At 45.3% G+C, this 21,581-nt stretch overlaps 1 protein-coding gene across 4 annotated transcripts in view; it reads left to right on the top strand.

Annotated features, from left to right (window-relative positions):
• Positions 1-21,581, top strand: part of LOC131460188 (NACHT, LRR and PYD domains-containing protein 12-like) — a 366,580-nt gene that overhangs the window by 84,477 nt on the left and 260,522 nt on the right. For 2 of the 4 annotated variants that reach the window (XM_058630457.1, XM_058630460.1), the window contains exons 3-5: positions 18,147-18,251; positions 19,038-19,246; positions 19,650-21,450. In XM_058630457.1, the coding sequence (XP_058486440.1) occupies positions 18,147-18,251; positions 19,038-19,246; positions 19,650-21,450 (2,115 nt within the window). The remainder of the gene's footprint in view (positions 1-18,146; positions 18,252-19,037; positions 19,247-19,649; positions 21,451-21,581) is intronic. The other 2 variants (XM_058630458.1, XM_058630459.1) reach the window with 2 other exon arrangements.

Here is a 21,581-nt window from a genome sequence, read left to right as displayed (position 1 = left end):
CGTGTTGGTGTTGTACGTGTCTGTGTTGTTTACGTGTGTTGTGCATGTTGGTGTTGTGCGTGTTGGTGTTGTACGCGTCTGTATTGTTTACGTGTGTGTTGTGCGTGTTGGTGTTGTGCGTGTTGGTGTTGTACGTGTCTGTGTTATTTACGTGTGTGTTGTGCGTGTTGGTGTTGTACGTGTCTGTGTTGTTTACGTGTGTTGTGCGTGTTGGTGTTGTGCGTGTCTGTGTTGTTTACGTGTGTGTTGTGCGTGTTGGTGTTGTACGTGTCTGTGTTGTTTACGTGTGTTGTGCATGTTGGTGTTGTGCGTGTCTGTGTTGTTTACGTGTGTTGTGCATGTTGGTGTTGTACGTGTCTGTGTTGTTTACGTGTGTTGTGCGTGTTGGTGTTGTGCGTGTCTGTGTTGTTTACTTGTGTTGTGCATGTTGGTGTTGTACGTGTCTGTGTTGTTTACGTGTGTTGTGCGTGTTGGTGTTGTGCGTGTCTGTGTTGTTTACGTGTGTTGTGCATGTTGGTGTTGTGCGTGTCTGTGTTGTTTACGTGTGTTGTGCATGTTGGTGTTGTACGTGTCTGTGTTGTTTACGTGTGTTGTGCATGTTGGTGTTGTAAGTGTCTGTGTTGTTTACGTGTGTGTTGTGCATGTTGGTGTTGTACGTGTCTGTTCATCTGCTTGCTTTACAGAAAATATACGTTTACGTGTGTGTTATGTGTGTTGGTGTTGTACGTGTCTGTGTTGTTTACGTGTGTGTTGTGCGTGTTTGTGTTGTTTACGTGTGTGTTATGTGTGTTGGTGTTGTACGTGTCTGTGTTGTTTACGTGTGTGTTGTGCGTGTTGGTGTTGTACGTGTCTGTATTGTTTACGTGTGTGTTGTGCGTGTTGGTGTTGTACGTGTCTGTGTTGTTTACGTGTGTGTTGTGCGTGTCTGTGTTGTTTACGTGTGTGTTGTGCGTGTTGGTGTTGTACGCGTCTGTATTGTTTACGTGTGTGTTGTGCGTGTTGGTGTTGTACGTGTCTGTGTTGTTTACGTGTGTGTTGTGCGTGTTGGTGTTGTACGTGTCTGTGTTATTTACGTGTGTGTTGTGCGTGTTGGTGTTGTACGTGTCTGTTGTTTACTTGTGTGTTGTGCGTGTTGGTGTTGTACGTGTCTGTGTTGTTTACGTGTGTGTTGTGCGTGTTGGTGTTGTACGTGTCTGTGTTGTTTACGTGTGTGTTGTGCGTGTTGGTGTTGTACGTGTCTGTGTTATTTACGTTTGTGTTGTGCGTGTTGGTGTTGTACGTGTCTGTGTTGTTTACGTGTGTGTTGTGCGTGTTGGTGTTGTACGTGTCTGTGTTGTTTACGTGTGTTGTGCGTGTTGGTGTTGTGCGTGTCTGTGTTGTTTACGTGTGTGTTGTGCGTGTTGGTGTTGTACGTGTCTGTGTTGTTTACGTGTGTTGTGCATGTTGGTGTTGTGCGTGTTGGTGTTGTACGCGTCTGTATTGTTTACGTGTGTGTTGTGCGTGTTGGTGTTGTGCGTGTTGGTGTTGTACGTGTCTGTGTTATTTACGTGTGTGTTGTGCGTGTTGGTGTTGTACGTGTCTGTGTTGTTTACGTGTGTTGTGCGTGTTGGTGTTGTGCGTGTCTGTGTTGTTTACGTGTGTGTTGTGCGTGTTGGTGTTGTACGTGTCTGTGTTGTTTACGTGTGTTGTGCATGTTGGTGTTGTGCGTGTCTGTGTTGTTTACGTGTGTTGTGCATGTTGGTGTTGTACGTGTCTGTGTTGTTTACGTGTGTTGTGCGTGTTGGTGTTGTGCGTGTCTGTGTTGTTTACGTGTGTTGTGCATGTTGGTGTTGTACGTGTCTGTGTTGTTTACGTGTGTTGTGCGTGTTGGTGTTGTTTACGTGTGTTGTGCATGTTGGTGTTGTGCGTGTCTGTGTTGTTTACGTGTGTTGTGCATGTTGGTGTTGTACGTGTCTGTGTTGTTTACGTGTGTTGTGCATGTTGGTGTTGTAAGTGTCTGTGTTGTTTACGTGTGTGTTGTGCATGTTGGTGTTGTACGTGTCTGTTCATCTGCTTGCTTTACAGAAAATATACGTTTACGTGTGTGTTATGTGTGTTGGTGTTGTACGTGTCTGTGTTGTTTACGTGTGTGTTGTGCGTGTTTGTGTTGTTTACGTGTGTGTTATGTGTGTTGGTGTTGTACGTGTCTGTGTTGTTTACGTGTGTGTTGTGCGTGTTGGTGTTGTACGCGTCTGTGTTGATTACGTGTGTGTTGTGCGTGTTGGTGTTGTACGTGTCTGTGTTGTTTACGTGTGTGTTGTGCGTGTCTGTGTTGTTTACGTGTGTGTTGTGCGTGTTGGTGTTGTACGCGTCTGTATTGTTTACGTGTGTGTTTTGCGTGTTGGTGTTGTTCGCGTCTGTATTGTTTACGTGTGTGTTGTGCGTGTTGGTGTTGTACGCGTCTGTATTGTTTACGTGTGTGTTGTGCGTGTTGGTGTTGTACGTGTCTGTGTTGTTTACGTGTGTGTTGTGCGTGTCTGTGTTGTTTACGTGTGTGTTGTGCGTGTTGGTGTTGTACGCGTCTGTATTGTTTACGTGTGTGTTGTGCGTGTTGGTGTTGTACGTGTCTGTGTTGTTTACGTGTGTGTTGTGCGTGTTGGTGTTGTACGTGTCTGTATTGTTTACGTGTGTGTTGTGCGTGTTGGTGTTGTACGTGTCTGTGTTGTTTACGTGTGTGTTGTGCGTGTCTGTGTTGTTTACGTGTGTGTTGTGCGTGTTGGTGTTGTACGCGTCTGTATTGTTTACGTGTGTGTTGTGCGTGTTGGTGTTGTACGTGTCTGTGTTGTTTACGTGTGTGTTGTGCGTGTTGGTGTTGTACGTGTCTGTGTTATTTACGTGTGTTGTGCATGTTGGTGTTGTACGTGTCTGTGTTGTTTACGTGTGTTGTGCATGTTGGTGTTGTAAGTGTCTGTGTTGTTTACGTGTGTGTTGTGCGTGTTGGTGTTGTACGCGTCTGTATTGTTTACGTGTGTGTTGTGCGTGTTGGTGTTGTACGTGTCTGTGTTGTTTACGTGTGTGTTGTGCGTGTTGGTGTTGTACGTGTCTGTATTGTTTACGTGTGTGTTGTGCGTGTTGGTGTTGTACGTGTCTGTGTTGTTTACGTGTGTGTTGTGCGTGTCTGTGTTGTTTACGTGTGTGTTGTGCGTGTTGGTGTTGTACGCGTCTGTATTGTTTACGTGTGTGTTGTGCGTGTTGGTGTTGTACGTGTCTGTGTTGTTTACGTGTGTTTTGTGCGTGTTGGTGTTGTACGTGTCTGTGTTATTTACGTGTGTGTTGTGCGTGTTGGTGTTGTACGTGTCTGTTGTTTACTTGTGTGTTGTGCGTGTTGGTGTTGTACGTGTCTGTGTTGTTTACGTGTGTGTTGTGCGTGTTGGTGTTGTACGTGTCTGTGTTGTTTACGTGTGTGTTGTGCGTGTTGGTGTTGTACGTGTCTGTGTTATTTACGTTTGTGTTGTGCGTGTTGGTGTTGTACGTGTCTGTGTTGTTTACGTGTGTGTTGTGCGTGTTGGTGTTGTACGTGTCTGTGTTGTTTACGTGTGTGTTGTGCGTGTTGGTGTTGTACGTGTCTGTGTTGTTTACGTGTGTTGTGCGTGTTGGTGTTGTGTGTGTCTGTGTTGTTTACGTGTGTTGTGCATGTTGGTGTTGTGCGTGTCTGTGTTGTTTACGTGTGTTGTGCATGTTGGTGTTGTACGTGTCTGTGTTGTTTACGTGTGTTGTGCATGTTGGTGTTGTAAGTGTCTGTGTTGTTTACGTGTGTGTTGTGCATGTTGGTGTTGTACGTGTCTGTGTTGTTTACGTGTGTGTTGTGCATGTTGGTGTTGTACGTGTCTGTGTTGTTTACGTGTGTGTTGTGCATGTTGGTGTTGTACGTGTCTGTTCATCTGCTTGCTTTACAGAAAATATACGTTTACGTGTGTGTTATGTGTGTTGGTGTTGTACGTGTCTGTGTTGTTTACGTGTGTGTTGTGCGTGTTTGTGTTGTTTACGTGTGTGTTATGTGTGTTGGTGTTGTACGTGTCTGTGTTGTTTACGTGTGTGTTGTGCGTGTTGGTGTTGTACGCGTCTGTGTTGATTACGTGTGTGTTGTGCGTGTTGGTGTTGTACGTGTCTGTGTTGTTTACGTGTGTGTTGTGCGTGTCTGTGTTGTTTACGTGTGTGTTGTGCGTGTTGGTGTTGTACGCGTCTGTATTGTTTACGTGTGTGTTGTGCGTGTTGGTGTTGTTCGCGTCTGTATTGTTTACGTGTGTGTTGTGCGTGTTGGTGTTGTACGCGTCTGTATTGTTTACGTGTGTGTTGTGCGTGTTGGTGTTGTACGTGTCTGTGTTGTTTACGTGTGTGTTGTGCGTGTCTGTGTTGTTTACGTGTGTGTTGTGCGTGTTGGTGTTGTACGCGTCTGTATTGTTTACGTGTGTGTTGTGCGTGTTGGTGTTGTACGTGTCTGTGTTGTTTACGTGTGTGTTGTGCGTGTTGGTGTTGTATGTGTCTGTATTGTTTACGTGTGTGTTGTGCGTGTTGGTGTTGTACGTGTCTGTGTTGTTTACGTGTGTGTTGTGCGTGTCTGTGTTGTTTACGTGTGTGTTGTGCGTGTTGGTGTTGTACGCGTCTGTATTGTTTACGTGTGTGTTGTGCGTGTTGGTGTTGTACGTGTCTGTGTTGTTTACGTGTGTGTTGTGCGTGTTGGTGTTGTACGTGTCTGTGTTATTTACGTGTGTTGTGCATGTTGGTGTTGTACGTGTCTGTGTTGTTTACGTGTGTTGTGCATGTTGGTGTTGTAAGTGTCTGTGTTGTTTACGTGTGTGTTGTGCGTGTTGGTGTTGTACGCGTCTGTATTGTTTACGTGTGTGTTGTGCGTGTTGGTGTTGTACGTGTCTGTGTTGTTTACGTGTGTGTTGTGCGTGTTGGTGTTGTACGTGTCTGTATTGTTTACGTGTGTGTTGTGCGTGTTGGTGTTGTACGTGTCTGTGTTGTTTACGTGTGTGTTGTGCGTGTCTGTGTTGTTTACGTGTGTGTTGTGCGTGTTGGTGTTGTACGCGTCTGTATTGTTTACGTGTGTGTTGTGCGTGTTGGTGTTGTACGTGTCTGTGTTGTTTACGTGTGTGTTGTGCGTGTTGGTGTTGTACGTGTCTGTGTTATTTACGTGTGTGTTGTGCGTGTTGGTGTTGTACGTGTCTGTTGTTTACTTGTGTGTTGTGCGTGTTGGTGTTGTACGTGTCTGTGTTGTTTACGTGTGTGTTGTGCGTGTTGGTGTTGTACGTGTCTGTGTTGTTTACGTGTGTGTTGTGCGTGTTGGTGTTGTACGTGTCTGTGTTATTTACGTTTGTGTTGTGCGTGTTGGTGTTGTACGTGTCTGTGTTGTTTACGTGTGTGTTGTGCGTGTTGGTGTTGTACGTGTCTGTGTTGTTTACGTGTGTTGTGCGTGTTGGTGTTGTGCGTGTCTGTGTTGTTTACGTGTGTGTTGTGCGTGTTGGTGTTGTACGTGTCTGTGTTGTTTACGTGTGTTGTGCATGTTGGTGTTGTGCGTGTTGGTGTTGTACGCGTCTGTATTGTTTACGTGTGTGTTGTGCGTGTTGGTGTTGTGCGTGTTGGTGTTGTACGTGTCTGTGTTATTTACGTGTGTGTTGTGCGTGTTGGTGTTGTACGTGTCTGTGTTGTTTACGTGTGTTGTGCGTGTTGGTGTTGTGCGTGTCTGTGTTGTTTACGTGTGTGTTGTGCGTGTTGGTGTTGTACGTGTCTGTGTTGTTTACGTGTGTTGTGCATGTTGGTGTTGTGCGTGTCTGTGTTGTTTACGTGTGTTGTGCATGTTGGTGTTGTACGTGTCTGTGTTGTTTACGTGTGTTGTGCGTGTTGGTGTTGTGCGTGTCTGTGTTGTTTACGTGTGTTGTGCATGTTGGTGTTGTACGTGTCTGTGTTGTTTACGTGTGTTGTGCGTGTTGGTGTTGTTTACGTGTGTTGTGCATGTTGGTGTTGTGCGTGTCTGTGTTGTTTACGTGTGTTGTGCATGTTGGTGTTGTACGTGTCTGTGTTGTTTACGTGTGTTGTGCATGTTGGTGTTGTAAGTGTCTGTGTTGTTTACGTGTGTGTTGTGCATGTTGGTGTTGTACGTGTCTGTTCATCTGCTTGCTTTACAGAAAATATACGTTTACGTGTGTGTTATGTGTGTTGGTGTTGTACGTGTCTGTGTTGTTTACGTGTGTGTTGTGCGTGTTTGTGTTGTTTACGTGTGTGTTATGTGTGTTGGTGTTGTACGTGTCTGTGTTGTTTACGTGTGTGTTGTGCGTGTTGGTGTTGTACGCGTCTGTGTTGATTACGTGTGTGTTGTGCGTGTTGGTGTTGTACGTGTCTGTGTTGTTTACGTGTGTGTTGTGCGTGTCTGTGTTGTTTACGTGTGTGTTGTGCGTGTTGGTGTTGTACGCGTCTGTATTGTTTACGTGTGTGTTTTGCGTGTTGGTGTTGTTCGCGTCTGTATTGTTTACGTGTGTGTTGTGCGTGTTGGTGTTGTACGCGTCTGTATTGTTTACGTGTGTGTTGTGCGTGTTGGTGTTGTACGTGTCTGTGTTGTTTACGTGTGTGTTGTGCGTGTCTGTGTTGTTTACGTGTGTGTTGTGCGTGTTGGTGTTGTACGCGTCTGTATTGTTTACGTGTGTGTTGTGCGTGTTGGTGTTGTACGTGTCTGTGTTGTTTACGTGTGTGTTGTGCGTGTTGGTGTTGTACGTGTCTGTATTGTTTACGTGTGTGTTGTGCGTGTTGGTGTTGTACGTGTCTGTGTTGTTTACGTGTGTGTTGTGCGTGTCTGTGTTGTTTACGTGTGTGTTGTGCGTGTTGGTGTTGTACGCGTCTGTATTGTTTACGTGTGTGTTGTGCGTGTTGGTGTTGTACGTGTCTGTGTTGTTTACGTGTGTGTTGTGCGTGTTGGTGTTGTACGTGTCTGTGTTATTTACGTGTGTTGTGCATGTTGGTGTTGTACGTGTCTGTGTTGTTTACGTGTGTTGTGCATGTTGGTGTTGTAAGTGTCTGTGTTGTTTACGTGTGTGTTGTGCGTGTTGGTGTTGTACGCGTCTGTATTGTTTACGTGTGTGTTGTGCGTGTTGGTGTTGTACGTGTCTGTGTTGTTTACGTGTGTGTTGTGCGTGTTGGTGTTGTACGTGTCTGTATTGTTTACGTGTGTGTTGTGCGTGTTGGTGTTGTACGTGTCTGTGTTGTTTACGTGTGTGTTGTGCGTGTCTGTGTTGTTTACGTGTGTGTTGTGCGTGTTGGTGTTGTACGCGTCTGTATTGTTTACGTGTGTGTTGTGCGTGTTGGTGTTGTACGTGTCTGTGTTGTTTACGTGTGTTTTGTGCGTGTTGGTGTTGTACGTGTCTGTGTTATTTACGTGTGTGTTGTGCGTGTTGGTGTTGTACGTGTCTGTTGTTTACTTGTGTGTTGTGCGTGTTGGTGTTGTACGTGTCTGTGTTGTTTACGTGTGTGTTGTGCGTGTTGGTGTTGTACGTGTCTGTGTTGTTTACGTGTGTGTTGTGCGTGTTGGTGTTGTACGTGTCTGTGTTATTTACGTTTGTGTTGTGCGTGTTGGTGTTGTACGTGTCTGTGTTGTTTACGTGTGTGTTGTGCGTGTTGGTGTTGTACGTGTCTGTGTTGTTTACGTGTGTGTTGTGCGTGTTGGTGTTGTACGTGTCTGTGTTGTTTACGTGTGTTGTGCGTGTTGGTGTTGTGCGTGTCTGTGTTGTTTACGTATGTGTTGTGCGTGTTGGTGTTGTACGTGTCTGTGTTGTTTACGTGTGTTGTGCATGTTGGTGTTGTACGTGTCTGTGTTGTTTACGTGTGTTGTGCATGTTGGTGTTGTAAGTGTCTGTGTTGTTTACGTGTGTGTTGTGCATGTTGGTGTTGTACGTGTCTGTGTTGTTTACGTGTGTGTTGTGCATGTTGGTGTTGTACGTGTCTGTGTTGTTTACGTGTGTGTTGTGCGTGTCTGTGTTGTTTACGTGTGTGTTGTGCGTGTTGGTGTTGTACGCGTCTGTATTGTTTACGTGTGTGTTGTGCGTGTTGGTGTTGTTCGCGTCTGTATTGTTTACGTGTGTGTTGTGCGTGTTGGTGTTGTACGCGTCTGTATTGTTTACGTGTGTGTTGTGCGTGTTGGTGTTGTACGTGTCTGTGTTGTTTACGTGTGTGTTGTGCGTGTCTGTGTTGTTTACGTGTGTGTTGTGCGTGTTGGTGTTGTACGCGTCTGTATTGTTTACGTGTGTGTTGTGCGTGTTGGTGTTGTACGTGTCTGTGTTGTTTACGTGTGTGTTGTGCGTGTTGGTGTTGTACGTGTCTGTATTGTTTACGTGTGTGTTGTGCGTGTTGGTGTTGTACGTGTCTGTGTTGTTTACGTGTGTGTTGTGCGTGTCTGTGTTGTTTACGTGTGTGTTGTGCGTGTTGGTGTTGTACGCGTCTGTATTGTTTACGTGTGTGTTGTGCGTGTTGGTGTTGTACGTGTCTGTGTTGTTTACGTGTGTGTTGTGCGTGTTGGTGTTGTACGTGTCTGTGTTATTTACGTGTGTTGTGCATGTTGGTGTTGTACGTGTCTGTGTTGTTTACGTGTGTTGTGCATGTTGGTGTTGTAAGTGTCTGTGTTGTTTACGTGTGTGTTGTGCGTGTTGGTGTTGTACGCGTCTGTATTGTTTACATGTGTGTTGTGCGTGTTGGTGTTGTACGTGTCTGTGTTGTTTACGTGTGTGTTGTGCGTGTTGGTGTTGTACGTGTCTGTATTGTTTACGTGTGTGTTGTGCGTGTTGGTGTTGTACGTGTCTGTGTTGTTTACGTGTGTGTTGTGCGTGTCTGTGTTGTTTACGTGTGTGTTGTGCGTGTTGGTGTTGTACGCGTCTGTATTGTTTACGTGTGTGTTGTGCGTGTTGGTGTTGTACGTGTCTGTGTTGTTTACGTGTGTGTTGTGCGTGTTGGTGTTGTACGTGTCTGTGTTATTTACGTGTGTGTTGTGCGTGTTGGTGTTGTACGTGTCTGTTGTTTACTTGTGTGTTGTGCGTGTTGGTGTTGTACGTGTCTGTGTTGTTTACGTGTGTGTTGTGCGTGTTGGTGTTGTACGTGTCTGTGTTGTTTACGTGTGTGTTGTGCGTGTTGGTGTTGTACGTGTCTGTGTTATTTACGTTTGTGTTGTGCGTGTTGGTGTTGTACGTGTCTGTGTTGTTTACGTGTGTGTTGTGCGTGTTGGTGTTGTACGTGTCTGTGTTGTTTACGTGTGTGTTGTGCGTGTTGGTGTTGTACGTGTCTGTGTTGTTTACGTGTGTTGTGCGTGTTGGTGTTGTGCGTGTCTGTGTTGTTTACGTGTGTGTTGTGCGTGTTGGTGTTGTACGTGTCTGTGTTGTTTACGTGTGTTGTGCGTGTTGGTGTTGTGCGTGTCTGTGTTGTTTACGTGTGTTGTGCATGTTGGTGTTGTACGTGTCTGTGTTGTTTACGTGTGTTGTGCGTGTTGGTGTTGTGTGTGTCTGTGTTGTTTACGTGTGTTGTGCATGTTGGTGTTGTGCGTGTCTGTGTTGTTTACGTGTGTTGTGCATGTTGGTGTTGTACGTGTCTGTGTTGTTTACGTGTGTTGTGCATGTTGGTGTTGTAAGTGTCTGTGTTGTTTACGTGTGTGTTGTGCATGTTGGTGTTGTACGTGTCTGTGTTGTTTACGTGTGTGTTGTGCATGTTGGTGTTGTACGTGTCTGTGTTGTTTACGTGTGTGTTGTGCATGTTGGTGTTGTACGTGTCTGTTCATCTGCTTGCTTTACAGAAAATATACGTTTACGTGTGTGTTATGTGTGTTGGTGTTGTACGTGTCTGTGTTGTTTACGTGTGTGTTGTGCGTGTTTGTGTTGTTTACGTGTGTGTTATGTGTGTTGGTGTTGTACGTGTCTGTGTTGTTTACGTGTGTGTTGTGCGTGTTGGTGTTGTACGCGTCTGTGTTGATTACGTGTGTGTTGTGCGTGTTGGTGTTGTACGTGTCTGTGTTGTTTACGTGTGTGTTGTGCGTGTCTGTGTTGTTTACGTGTGTGTTGTGCGTGTTGGTGTTGTACGCGTCTGTATTGTTTACGTGTGTGTTGTGCGTGTTGGTGTTGTTCGCGTCTGTATTGTTTACGTGTGTGTTGTGCGTGTTGGTGTTGTACGCGTCTGTATTGTTTACGTGTGTGTTGTGCGTGTTGGTGTTGTACGTGTCTGTGTTGTTTACGTGTGTGTTGTGCGTGTCTGTGTTGTTTACGTGTGTGTTGTGCGTGTTGGTGTTGTACGCGTCTGTATTGTTTACGTGTGTGTTGTGCGTGTTGGTGTTGTACGTGTCTGTGTTGTTTACGTGTGTGTTGTGCGTGTTGGTGTTGTACGTGTCTGTATTGTTTACGTGTGTGTTGTGCGTGTTGGTGTTGTACGTGTCTGTGTTGTTTACGTGTGTGTTGTGCGTGTCTGTGTTGTTTACGTGTGTGTTGTGCGTGTTGGTGTTGTACGCGTCTGTATTGTTTACGTGTGTGTTGTGCGTGTTGGTGTTGTACGTGTCTGTGTTGTTTACGTGTGTGTTGTGCGTGTTGGTGTTGTACGTGTCTGTGTTATTTACGTGTGTGTTGTGCGTGTTGGTGTTGTACGTGTCTGTTGTTTACTTGTGTGTTGTGCGTGTTGGTGTTGTACGTGTCTGTGTTGTTTACGTGTGTGTTGTGCGTGTTGGTGTTGTACGTGTCTGTGTTGTTTACGTGTGTGTTGTGCGTGTTGGTGTTGTACGTGTCTGTGTTATTTACGTTTGTGTTGTGCGTGTTGGTGTTGTACGTGTCTGTGTTGTTTACGTGTGTGTTGTGCGTGTTGGTGTTGTACGTGTCTGTGTTGTTTACGTGTGTTGTGCGTGTTGGTGTTGTGCGTGTCTGTGTTGTTTACGTGTGTGTTGTGCGTGTTGGTGTTGTACGTGTCTGTGTTGTTTACGTGTGTTGTGCATGTTGGTGTTGTGCGTGTTGGTGTTGTACGCGTCTGTATTGTTTACGTGTGTGTTGTGCGTGTTGGTGTTGTGCGTGTTGGTGTTGTACGTGTCTGTGTTATTTACGTGTGTGTTGTGCGTGTTGGTGTTGTACGTGTCTGTGTTGTTTACGTGTGTTGTGCGTGTTGGTGTTGTGCGTGTCTGTGTTGTTTACGTGTGTGTTGTGCGTGTTGGTGTTGTACGTGTCTGTGTTGTTTACGTGTGTTGTGCATGTTGGTGTTGTGCGTGTCTGTGTTGTTTACGTGTGTTGTGCATGTTGGTGTTGTACGTGTCTGTGTTGTTTACGTGTGTTGTGCGTGTTGGTGTTGTGCGTGTCTGTGTTGTTTACGTGTGTTGTGCATGTTGGTGTTGTACGTGTCTGTGTTGTTTACGTGTGTTGTGCGTGTTGGTGTTGTTTACGTGTGTTGTGCATGTTGGTGTTGTGCGTGTCTGTGTTGTTTACGTGTGTTGTGCATGTTGGTGTTGTACGTGTCTGTGTTGTTTACGTGTGTTGTGCATGTTGGTGTTGTAAGTGTCTGTGTTGTTTACGTGTGTGTTGTGCATGTTGGTGTTGTACGTGTCTGTTCATCTGCTTGCTTTACAGAAAATATACGTTTACGTGTGTGTTATGTGTGTTGGTGTTGTACGTGTCTGTGTTGTTTACGTGTGTGTTGTGCGTGTTTGTGTTGTTTACGTGTGTGTTATGTGTGTTGGTGTTGTACGTGTCTGTGTTGTTTACGTGTGTGTTGTGCGTGTTGGTGTTGTACGCGTCTGTGTTGATTACGTGTGTGTTGTGCGTGTTGGTGTTGTACGTGTCTGTGTTGTTTACGTGTGTGTTGTGCGTGTCTGTGTTGTTTACGTGTGTGTTGTGCGTGTTGGTGTTGTACGCGTCTGTATTGTTTACGTGTGTGTTTTGCGTGTTGGTGTTGTTCGCGTCTGTATTGTTTACGTGTGTGTTGTGCGTGTTGGTGTTGTACGCGTCTGTATTGTTTACGTGTGTGTTGTGCGTGTTGGTGTTGTACGTGTCTGTGTTGTTTACGTGTGTGTTGTGCGTGTCTGTGTTGTTTACGTGTGTGTTGTGCGTGTTGGTGTTGTACGCGTCTGTATTGTTTACGTGTGTGTTGTGCGTGTTGGTGTTGTACGTGTCTGTGTTGTTTACGTGTGTGTTGTGCGTGTTGGTGTTGTACGTGTCTGTATTGTTTACGTGTGTGTTGTGCGTGTTGGTGTTGTACGTGTCTGTGTTGTTTACGTGTGTGTTGTGCGTGTCTGTGTTGTTTACGTGTGTGTTGTGCGTGTTGGTGTTGTACGCGTCTGTATTGTTTACGTGTGTGTTGTGCGTGTTGGTGTTGTACGTGTCTGTGTTGTTTACGTGTGTGTTGTGCGTGTTGGTGTTGTACGTGTCTGTGTTATTTACGTGTGTTGTGCATGTTGGTGTTGTACGTGTCTGTGTTGTTTACGTGTGTTGTGCATGTTGGTGTTGTAAGTGTCTGTGTTGTTTACGTGTGTGTTGTGCGTGTTGGTGTTGTACGCGTCTGTATTGTTTACGTGTGTGTTGTGCGTGTTGGTGTTGTACGTGTCTGTGTTGTTTACGTGTGTGTTGTGCGTGTTGGTGTTGTACGTGTCTGTATTGTTTACGTGTGTGTTGTGCGTGTTGGTGTTGTACGTGTCTGTGTTGTTTACGTGTGTGTTGTGCGTGTCTGTGTTGTTTACGTGTGTGTTGTGCGTGTTGGTGTTGTACGCGTCTGTATTGTTTACGTGTGTGTTGTGCGTGTTGGTGTTGTACGTGTCTGTGTTGTTTACGTGTGTTTTGTGCGTGTTGGTGTTGTACGTGTCTGTGTTATTTACGTGTGTGTTGTGCGTGTTGGTGTTGTACGTGTCTGTTGTTTACTTGTGTGTTGTGCGTGTTGGTGTTGTACGTGTCTGTGTTGTTTACGTGTGTGTTGTGCGTGTTGGTGTTGTACGTGTCTGTGTTGTTTACGTGTGTGTTGTGCGTGTTGGTGTTGTACGTGTCTGTGTTATTTACGTTTGTGTTGTGCGTGTTGGTGTTGTACGTGTCTGTGTTGTTTACGTGTGTGTTGTGCGTGTTGGTGTTGTACGTGTCTGTGTTGTTTACGTGTGTGTTGTGCGTGTTGGTGTTGTACGTGTCTGTGTTGTTTACGTGTGTTGTGCGTGTTGGTGTTGTGCGTGTCTGTGTTGTTTACGTATGTGTTGTGCGTGTTGGTGTTGTACGTGTCTGTGTTGTTTACGTGTGTTGTGCATGTTGGTGTTGTACGTGTCTGTGTTGTTTACGTGTGTTGTGCATGTTGGTGTTGTAAGTGTCTGTGTTGTTTACGTGTGTGTTGTGCATGTTGGTGTTGTACGTGTCTGTGTTGTTTACGTGTGTGTTGTGCATGTTGGTGTTGTACGTGTCTGTGTTGTTTACGTGTGTTGTGCATGTTGGTGTTGTACGTGTCTGTGTTGTTTACGTGTGTTGTGCGTGTTGGTGTTGTGCGTGTCTGTGTTGTTTACGTGTGTTGTGCGTGTCTGTGTTGATTACGTGTGTGTTGTGCGTGTTGGTGTTGTGCGTGTCTGTGTTGTTTACGTGTGTTGTGCATGTTGGTGTTGTACGTGTCTGTGTTGTTTACGTGTGTTGTGCGTGTTGGTGTTGTAAGTGTCTGTGTTGTTTACGTGTGTTGTGCGTGTTGGTGTTGTGCGTGTCTGTGTTGATTATGTGTGTGTTGTGCGTGTTGGTGTTGTGCGTGTCTGTGTTGTTTACGTGTGTTGTGCATGTTGGTGTTGTACGTGTCTGTGTTGTTTACGTGTGTTGTGCGTGTTGGTGTTGTGCGTGTCTGTGTTGTTTACGTGTGTGTTGTGCGTGTTGGTGTTGTACGTGTCTGTGTTGTTTACGTGTGTGTTGTGCGTGTTGGTGTTGTACGTGTCTGTGTTGTTTACGTGTGTGTTGTGCGTGTTGGTGTTGTACGTGTCTGTGTTGTTTACGTGTGTGTTGTGTGTGTTGGTGTTGTACGCGTCTGTGTTGTTTACGTGTGTGTTGTGCGTGTTGGTGTTGTGCGTGTCTGTGTTGTTTACGTGTGTTGGTGTTGTCCCTGTCTGTCTGTTATTTGTGTGGATGTTGAATGTGTCACAAATGTACAAGAAAAAAACATGGATGTCCCCTGAGATTAAAGTGTTAAATCCATAAACAAACAAAATCCACAGGAAACCCTCACTCAAATGTACAAGAAACTAGGGGTGGGCGATATGACCTAAAATTAATATCACGGTATTTTTCATCTTTTGAACGGTGACGGTATAATATCACGGTATTACTTTTTTTGGTAGGTTTTTTAATAATATTCTAATCTGATATTTGTAGTTTTTTTCCTTTCTGATCCGGTCCCCAGAGGAATCACGGCTAAACAATACTAACAACGAACAATACAATACTAATGTGGTGGCCTTAAATTTGTTTTTGTTTTCTTTTTTTAATACAAACAGAAATTTTCTGAATATGAAATGTTAGGTTTACATAGTGTAACTTACCAATAGCGTTGTGCAGTCTGTGTCCAAAACATGCGAGTCTCGTATATTTATTAATTTCCAGAGCGCGCACCATGTTTGCACCGCTGTCAGTTGTCATGCACATCAGACGCGCTTCATCCAAGCACCAGTCAGAAAGTGCATCCTTCAGGCCTAACGCAATTATTGCTCCGGTGTGGTCTTCGGGGAAGAAGGCGGTCTGGAGGCATCTGCTGCGCAACTTCCAGTCATTGTCAATGAAGTGGATGGTGAGGCTAATGTATGGCTCAGTAGTCCGGCTGGACCATAAACCAGTAGTGGCCGAGTAGGCGTCAAGGTGGCGAATTTCGTTCATTACTCTGTCCCGTACCTCCGTGTACAGCTCTGGCAAGTGCTCGTTACGCTAATTTAATGGCCACTCCCCTTTTACCAGCGAATATGTTTTACTTTTTTATTTGCAACAAGATATACAGTATATAAGGACAGATATTCAGACCACTGAACGTTTGAAGAAAATGTAATGCATTATTATTTAGAATTAGGAGATTATTGGCGCTCAATTGATTTATCACGGTATTGACGGTATTGCAAAATCCATATCATGGCGCAATGTCACACCGGTGCTGACTATGACACCGGTATACCGCCCACCCCTACAAGAAACTACAAATAAACAGGATCTGTTTCCTCTTCCTAAATGAAGGGAGACCAGAGCATGAACCAACAGGCCATCATATCAGAACAATATCTAATTCCATCAACATAGACTGATGAAGAACTGAAACAATAATGTCTTCTGTCTTCAGTTGTCCAATTTTCCCATCCTTCAGCACGCTTCCTACAGCATTTAAGTGTGTGTCAGTGTTGTTTGTGTGTGTTGTACGTGTGTGTCTGCGTTGTACGTGTGTGTCTGTTCATCTGCTTGCTTTACAGAAAATATAAAGCTTTTCCCCACACGTCAGAAATTGTTTTACTGGTGCGGCAAAAAAAATGAGTCAACAGCAGAATTGACATGTCTTTCCATTTCAAGCTGATTTTTCAAACGCTGTAGCTTTGGCTTTAGGTCTAATGAGAGCAAAACCTGTTGGATGAACTGAAATGTGAGCTTCATAGTCTTGGGGTAGTTAAGATGGAGTGCATACGTGAGTCCAAACAGAATGCACATTGCTGTCGGCAGATTTTGAATGTTGTCCATCACAACTTCTCCCTCAATGATGATTTGCAACGAGGCCGGACTGAGATGCTGGGAAGAGGTGTGCACAGCACCTTCACGCTCAGTGACAAGTGTCCCAATGTCAAGGTCACGAAAAGAATCATCATCATCATCATCAGATTCCTTAATAAAGAGTAACAGAAGAGCACAATCATTACATTTGAGTTGTCATTTGAAAAACAAGTTTCATTAATATAAGAGTGTCATGGCAAAAATGATAAGAAAGCAAGAGCTTACTTACAAAGCCTGCTTTAAAGAAGTTTGTGGGGTTGTCCCCAAGGATTATAGGAAGCCCTCTGAGCACCTGTGTCCGGAGCGCAGTTGGCTCTGTAGTCTTTTGGGAATTAAACACAGTAACACAAGTTAGATAGCTAAAATGAAAAACAAATAATGATCTATAAGAAAGCTTAAACAAACCAAGCAATGTTTGGATCAAATTATACAACTAATAGAGTATCATTGTGATATGATGTTTTTCAAAACCTGTGAAAAACAATGCCAAGTACAAAATGTCTATGGACCTACATTGGTCTGTTGTGAAATCTGTGTCAACAACTGTCCAACATTCCCTCTCTTGGATCCAAATAACTCCAGGAGACGAGGACTGTGCCCATCGATGTTCTCATAAAAGTCCTGCTTGAGGTTCTTGCCCACGATCCTGCTGAACTCCATGAACACCTGATAAATAAAGAGTTACACACTCAATGAGTTACACTACTAGAGACTATTTCTGGCCTGAACATCTTCCAGTTGTGTGTTCTGTGCTCCTTACTTCTGTGTGCATTACATGTAGAATACACATGTGTGTGAAGGTTACACTGGACTCTGTGATTTACCTTTAAATGTGTACTGTGCAAGTGAGTGAGAAAGATCGCTTCTGTGCAGGGTGCAGAAAAATCACATGACTGACAGGGAAAGGTTACTTGAGCAGTTTCACTTTTATTTGATCGTGTTTGAAACGATAATGTTTTAAAAGGTGACCCCTTTTATCACAGATAAACTCACAATACTTACACTTCCAAAGCTTCCTCACACCACAGGGATCTGTAACAATAGAAAACGAGAACATGTTTAGTTCAACAACGTCACTGTTAAATACAATAAGACGCCGATGTTACAGAGAAAACTGACATGTTAACCAGCGTGTGTGTGAGAGTGAGTGAGAGGGAAAAAGAGCGGCCAAGGACGGGTCAAGCGGATCAACGCGCTGCAAGCAGCTTGCGGTGTTCGCAACGTAACCTCCTCCATAGCGCCTGCTACACTTCTTTACCCAGACAGCGGTAGAATCGCTTTTCTATTGCGTAAAATCACGGTTATAGAAACGATACAGTCGCGCACACTCGCCGGTATGTGAGCCGTCCTCAGACTGAGGACACGAAGCGAACATTAACATTCAGCTGACTCTTCTTTGAGTTAACATTAGCTAGTGTTAGCAATAAGTACTATTACAGTGTACTCTCACTCTTGTGCACTCTAAATGCTGACTGTACCTGTAGAGCAGTGGTCCTCAACCCCCGGGCCGCGGACCGGTACCAGTCCGTGGGTCAATTGGTACCGGGCCGCAGAGAAAGAATACATAACTTCCATTATTTCCGTTTTATTTATGATCAGATTGTGAACCATTCTCTCGCCACATCTGTCTATGACTCACTCTTGACACATGTCAACATGCTTGCCTCGGTCACATGTCACGGTCGAAGAAGAAGATCAACTGCTGGAGATGGCAAAATGACGGCGGCATTAAAAGTATGTTTGAGACAATAACTCTGCCGGTGTTGTGGATTAAAGTCATGACAGAAAACCCTGAGATCACCACAACAGCAACATCCTATCTGTGTGAAGCAGGGTGAGCGGGTGCTGCTGCTGCTGCTGTTGACGAAGCACCCGTCTCCTGGCTCGCGTCATCTGGGTCCTCCGTTACCGCTGCTGCGCAATGAACAGACGGGACTTCACATTTGTCCTTTGGTCAGCGGCAGCATCCGCAACTGGTTGATGGACTCGGCCATTTTTCCCCCAGCCGGTGCACATGCCGCTGACGCACGGCTGCGCTCTGTGCAGTATCGTTGGCGCGATGTTACGAGGACGCTGCTAATACATTTGCATACACAGTGGATTCACGTTTATTATTATATTCACAAAAGACCACTTTTTATGCCGGTCGTATCATTTTATTTAGTTTTTTATTTATTTATTTTTGTATTAAAGGCCGGTCCTGAAAATATTGTCTGACATTAAACCGGTCCGCGGCCCGGGGGTTGAGGACCGCTGCTGTAGAGGATCAGTCTTTACACAAAGATCAGCGACCACAGGCTGTAAACCTGAAATCATTCCCTTCACTCCAGACTCTGGAGGTCACACTGACACTGAGGCTGCTTTGTGATCAAAGTGTCTAAACAAAGACCATCATCAGTGATCATGTGATGTTTGTGTTTGCAGAGGTCAGAACCAGAGACCAGGACCCAGCGGTCTGTCTGTGAAGAGTGACCGGTCTATGGACAAACCTATAAACTTCAGTCATGAACCTGGAGCCTCAGAGACAAAGTAAGAGACTCAATAAATAATGCTCTCAAATCAATATGATATGCTCTTGAATTAAGATAAGAAATAACCTCCATCTGTTGGAGGGAAACGTCCAAACTTCAGAGCAGCTCTGAAAGCAGCTTCACATCAACAGCTCATTTCTTTTATTTGTGGTTCAAATTGAATTTGACTGGACTTTTGTGAAGGAAGAAGAACTAAATGTGTGTGTGAGCAACAGACTGAACTGAACTGATTCAGAATCTGATGAAACGGATCAATGAGTCAAACCATTGACGAGTCAGAGAGAGTGTGAGGATGAGCCTCAGGGTTAGACCTTTACAACAGTCCATCAGAACCACTGTGAGACAAAGCTGTAAGGATGTCTTCACAGAGACATGTCCACCTGTCCCTGACGTGTCAGTGATAAAGAAATGTCTCCACAGACACATGTCCACCTGTCCCTGACATGTCAGTGATAAAGAAATGTCTTCACAGACACATGTCCACCTGTCCCCGACGTGTCAGTGATAAAGAAATGTCTTCACAGAGACATGTCCACCTGTCCCCGACGTGTCAGTGATAAAGAAATGTCTTCACAGAGACATGTCCACTTGTCCCCGACGTGTCAGTGATAAATTAATGTCTCCAAAGACACATGTCCCCCTGTCCCCGACGTGTCAGTGATAAAGAAATGTCTCCACAGAGACATGTCCACCTGTCCCCGACGTGTCAGTGATAAAGAAACGTCTCCACAGACACATGTCCACCTGTCCCCGACGTGTCAGTGATAAAGAAATGTCTCCACAGAGACCAGTTCGCTGTTTCTATGGACGAGCAGACGTCCCGCTGTCCTCTGTGTCAGGACGTCCTGAAGGATCCAGTCTCCACCAGCTGCGGTCACTGGTTCTGCAGACGCTGCATCTCCTCATACTGGGACCAGTCTGGTCCACCAGGAGACTCCTGCTGTCCCCAGTGTGGAAAAAGACCCAGGACAGGACGTGGACCACAGAGCATCCGTGAGTAAGACTCATAAGGAGAGCAGCTCCCATCAGCACTAGCAGACTTTAGAAATGGAAAAACAGGAGAAAACTGTTTAAAAGTTAAAAATGTGACTCATGTTAACTCCATGATGGAGTTTAACTCTCTGCTGCCCCCTGCAGGTTGAAGAAATGAAGGTTTCCCCTCATTTTGCTGCTTTTCTCTCATGATTGTTCTCTTGTATGCAGATGATACTCTTTCCTTCACAATCATCACAGTTCTTCTAGAATGATTCAGTCTTTCAGAATAAAGTTATTCAAGTCATTACAGTGAAAATGTAGTTTTTGACAACAAACAACATAAAACAACAACGTCACAGAAAAACATGACACTGATGAAATAATCCTCAGCTGCTCACATTCTTTGTCTCTTGTCTTTCAGCAGATGTTGGTCTGCAGAAGGTTCTAGATGAACATAAGATCAGTCTGAGGAGCAGATTTGAACATGTGACTGAAGGAACTGAAGGAACAGGAAGTAGAACCCTCCTGAACAGGATCTTCACTGAGCTCTACATCACAGAGGGACAGAGTGAAGAGGTCAATACTCAGCATGAGGTGATGCAGCTGGAGACGACCTCCAAGAAGAAGACGGTCCAGGACACTCCCATCAAGTGCTGCGACATCTTTAAAGCCTTACCTGACCAGCAGGGGCGCATCAGAGTCGTCCTGACCAACGGCGTCGCTGGTGTTGGAAAAACCTTCTCGGTGCAGAAGTTCACTCTGGACTGGGCCGAGGGTTTGGAAAACCAGGATGTGAATCTGCTGATTGTGCTCTCGTTCAGGGAGCTGAACCTGATCAGAGATCAGCAGCACAGTCTTCTCACGCTGCTCCATGTTTTCCATCCAACATTAGAGAAGGTCAGAGCAGAGGAGCTCACTGTCTGTAAACCTTTGTTCATCTTTGACGGCCTGGATGAAAGCAGACTCTCACTGGACTTCAGCAGCAGGACGCTGGTTTCTGACGTCACACACAGGTCATCAGTCAACGTGCTGCTGACCAACCTCATCCAGGGGAATCTGCTTCCCTCGGCTCTCGTCTGGATAACTTCTCGACCTGCGGCGGCCAATCAGATCCCTCCTACATGTGTTGCCAGGGTAACAGAAGTACGAGGCTTCACTGACGACCAGAAGGACGAGTACTTCAGGAAGAGATCCAGAACTGAAGATCTGTCCAGCAGACTCATCTCACACATCAAGACATCCAGGAGCCTCCACATCATGTGTCAAGTCCCAGTCTTCTGCTGGATCAGTGCTACAGTTCTGGAGCACATGTTGACCACAGAGCAGAGAGGAGAGCTGCCCAAGACCCTGACAGACCTGTATTCACACTTCCTGCTGGTTCAGACCAAGAGGAAGAAGAACAAGTACGATAAAGGACATGAGACGAGTCCCCGGGAGCTGACGGAGGCCGACGGGGACTTTCTACTGAAGCTGGGGAGGCTGGCCTTTGAACATCTGCAGAAAGGAGACATCATGTTTTACCAAGAAGACCTGGAGCGGTGTGGTCTAAGTGTGACAGAGGCCTCGGTGTACTCAGGAGTTTGTACAGAGATCTTCAGAAAGGAGAGTGTGATCTTCCAGAAATCAGTCTACTGCTTTGTTCATCTGAGCGTTCAGGAGTTTCTGGCTGCAGTCTACATGTTCCACTGTTTCACCAACAGGAAGACAGAGGTCCTGCAGGACTTAATCAGAAAAAAAGTTGTTGATGATGGTGGTTACACTTCTCTGGATGTGTTCCTGAAAGCAGCCATGGATAAATCCCTTCAAAGTGAAAATGGTCACCTGGACCTGTTTGTTCGCTTCCTTCATGGACTCTGTCTGGAGTCCAACCACAGACTCTTAGGAGGTCCGCTGGGTCAGACTCAGAACAGTCCAGAAATCATCCAGAGGGTCATTGAGAACCTGAAGAAGATGAACACAGACAACATCTCACCTGACAGAAGCATCAACATCTTCCACTGTCTGACAGAGATGAACGAGCAATCAGTGCATCAGGAGATCCAAGAGTTCATGAAGTCAAAGAACAGAGTACAGGAACTCTCTGAGATCCACTGCTCAGCTCTGGCCTACATGCTGCAGATGTCTGAGGAGGTTCTGGATGAGTTGAACCTGAACAAGTACATCACATCAGTCCAGGGGAAACAGAGACTGATTCCAGCTGTGAGGAACTGCAGGAAGGCTCGGTGAGTTCAGACATGATCAATAACATCATCAGTCAGTGATGATTCATGGTTTGGTTTATCAAATACACACAGAAGTCAGTTCTTCTCATTCTTCTCAGTTTGTTTCTGGAGATGTTTTAAATGATGAAAGT

The sequence above is a fragment of the Solea solea genome, chromosome 6 (genome assembly GCF_958295425.1).
Source record: "Solea solea chromosome 6, fSolSol10.1, whole genome shotgun sequence".
NCBI lineage: Eukaryota > Metazoa > Chordata > Actinopteri > Pleuronectiformes > Soleidae > Solea > Solea solea.
This window is presented reverse-complemented; position numbering and strand designations above follow the sequence as displayed.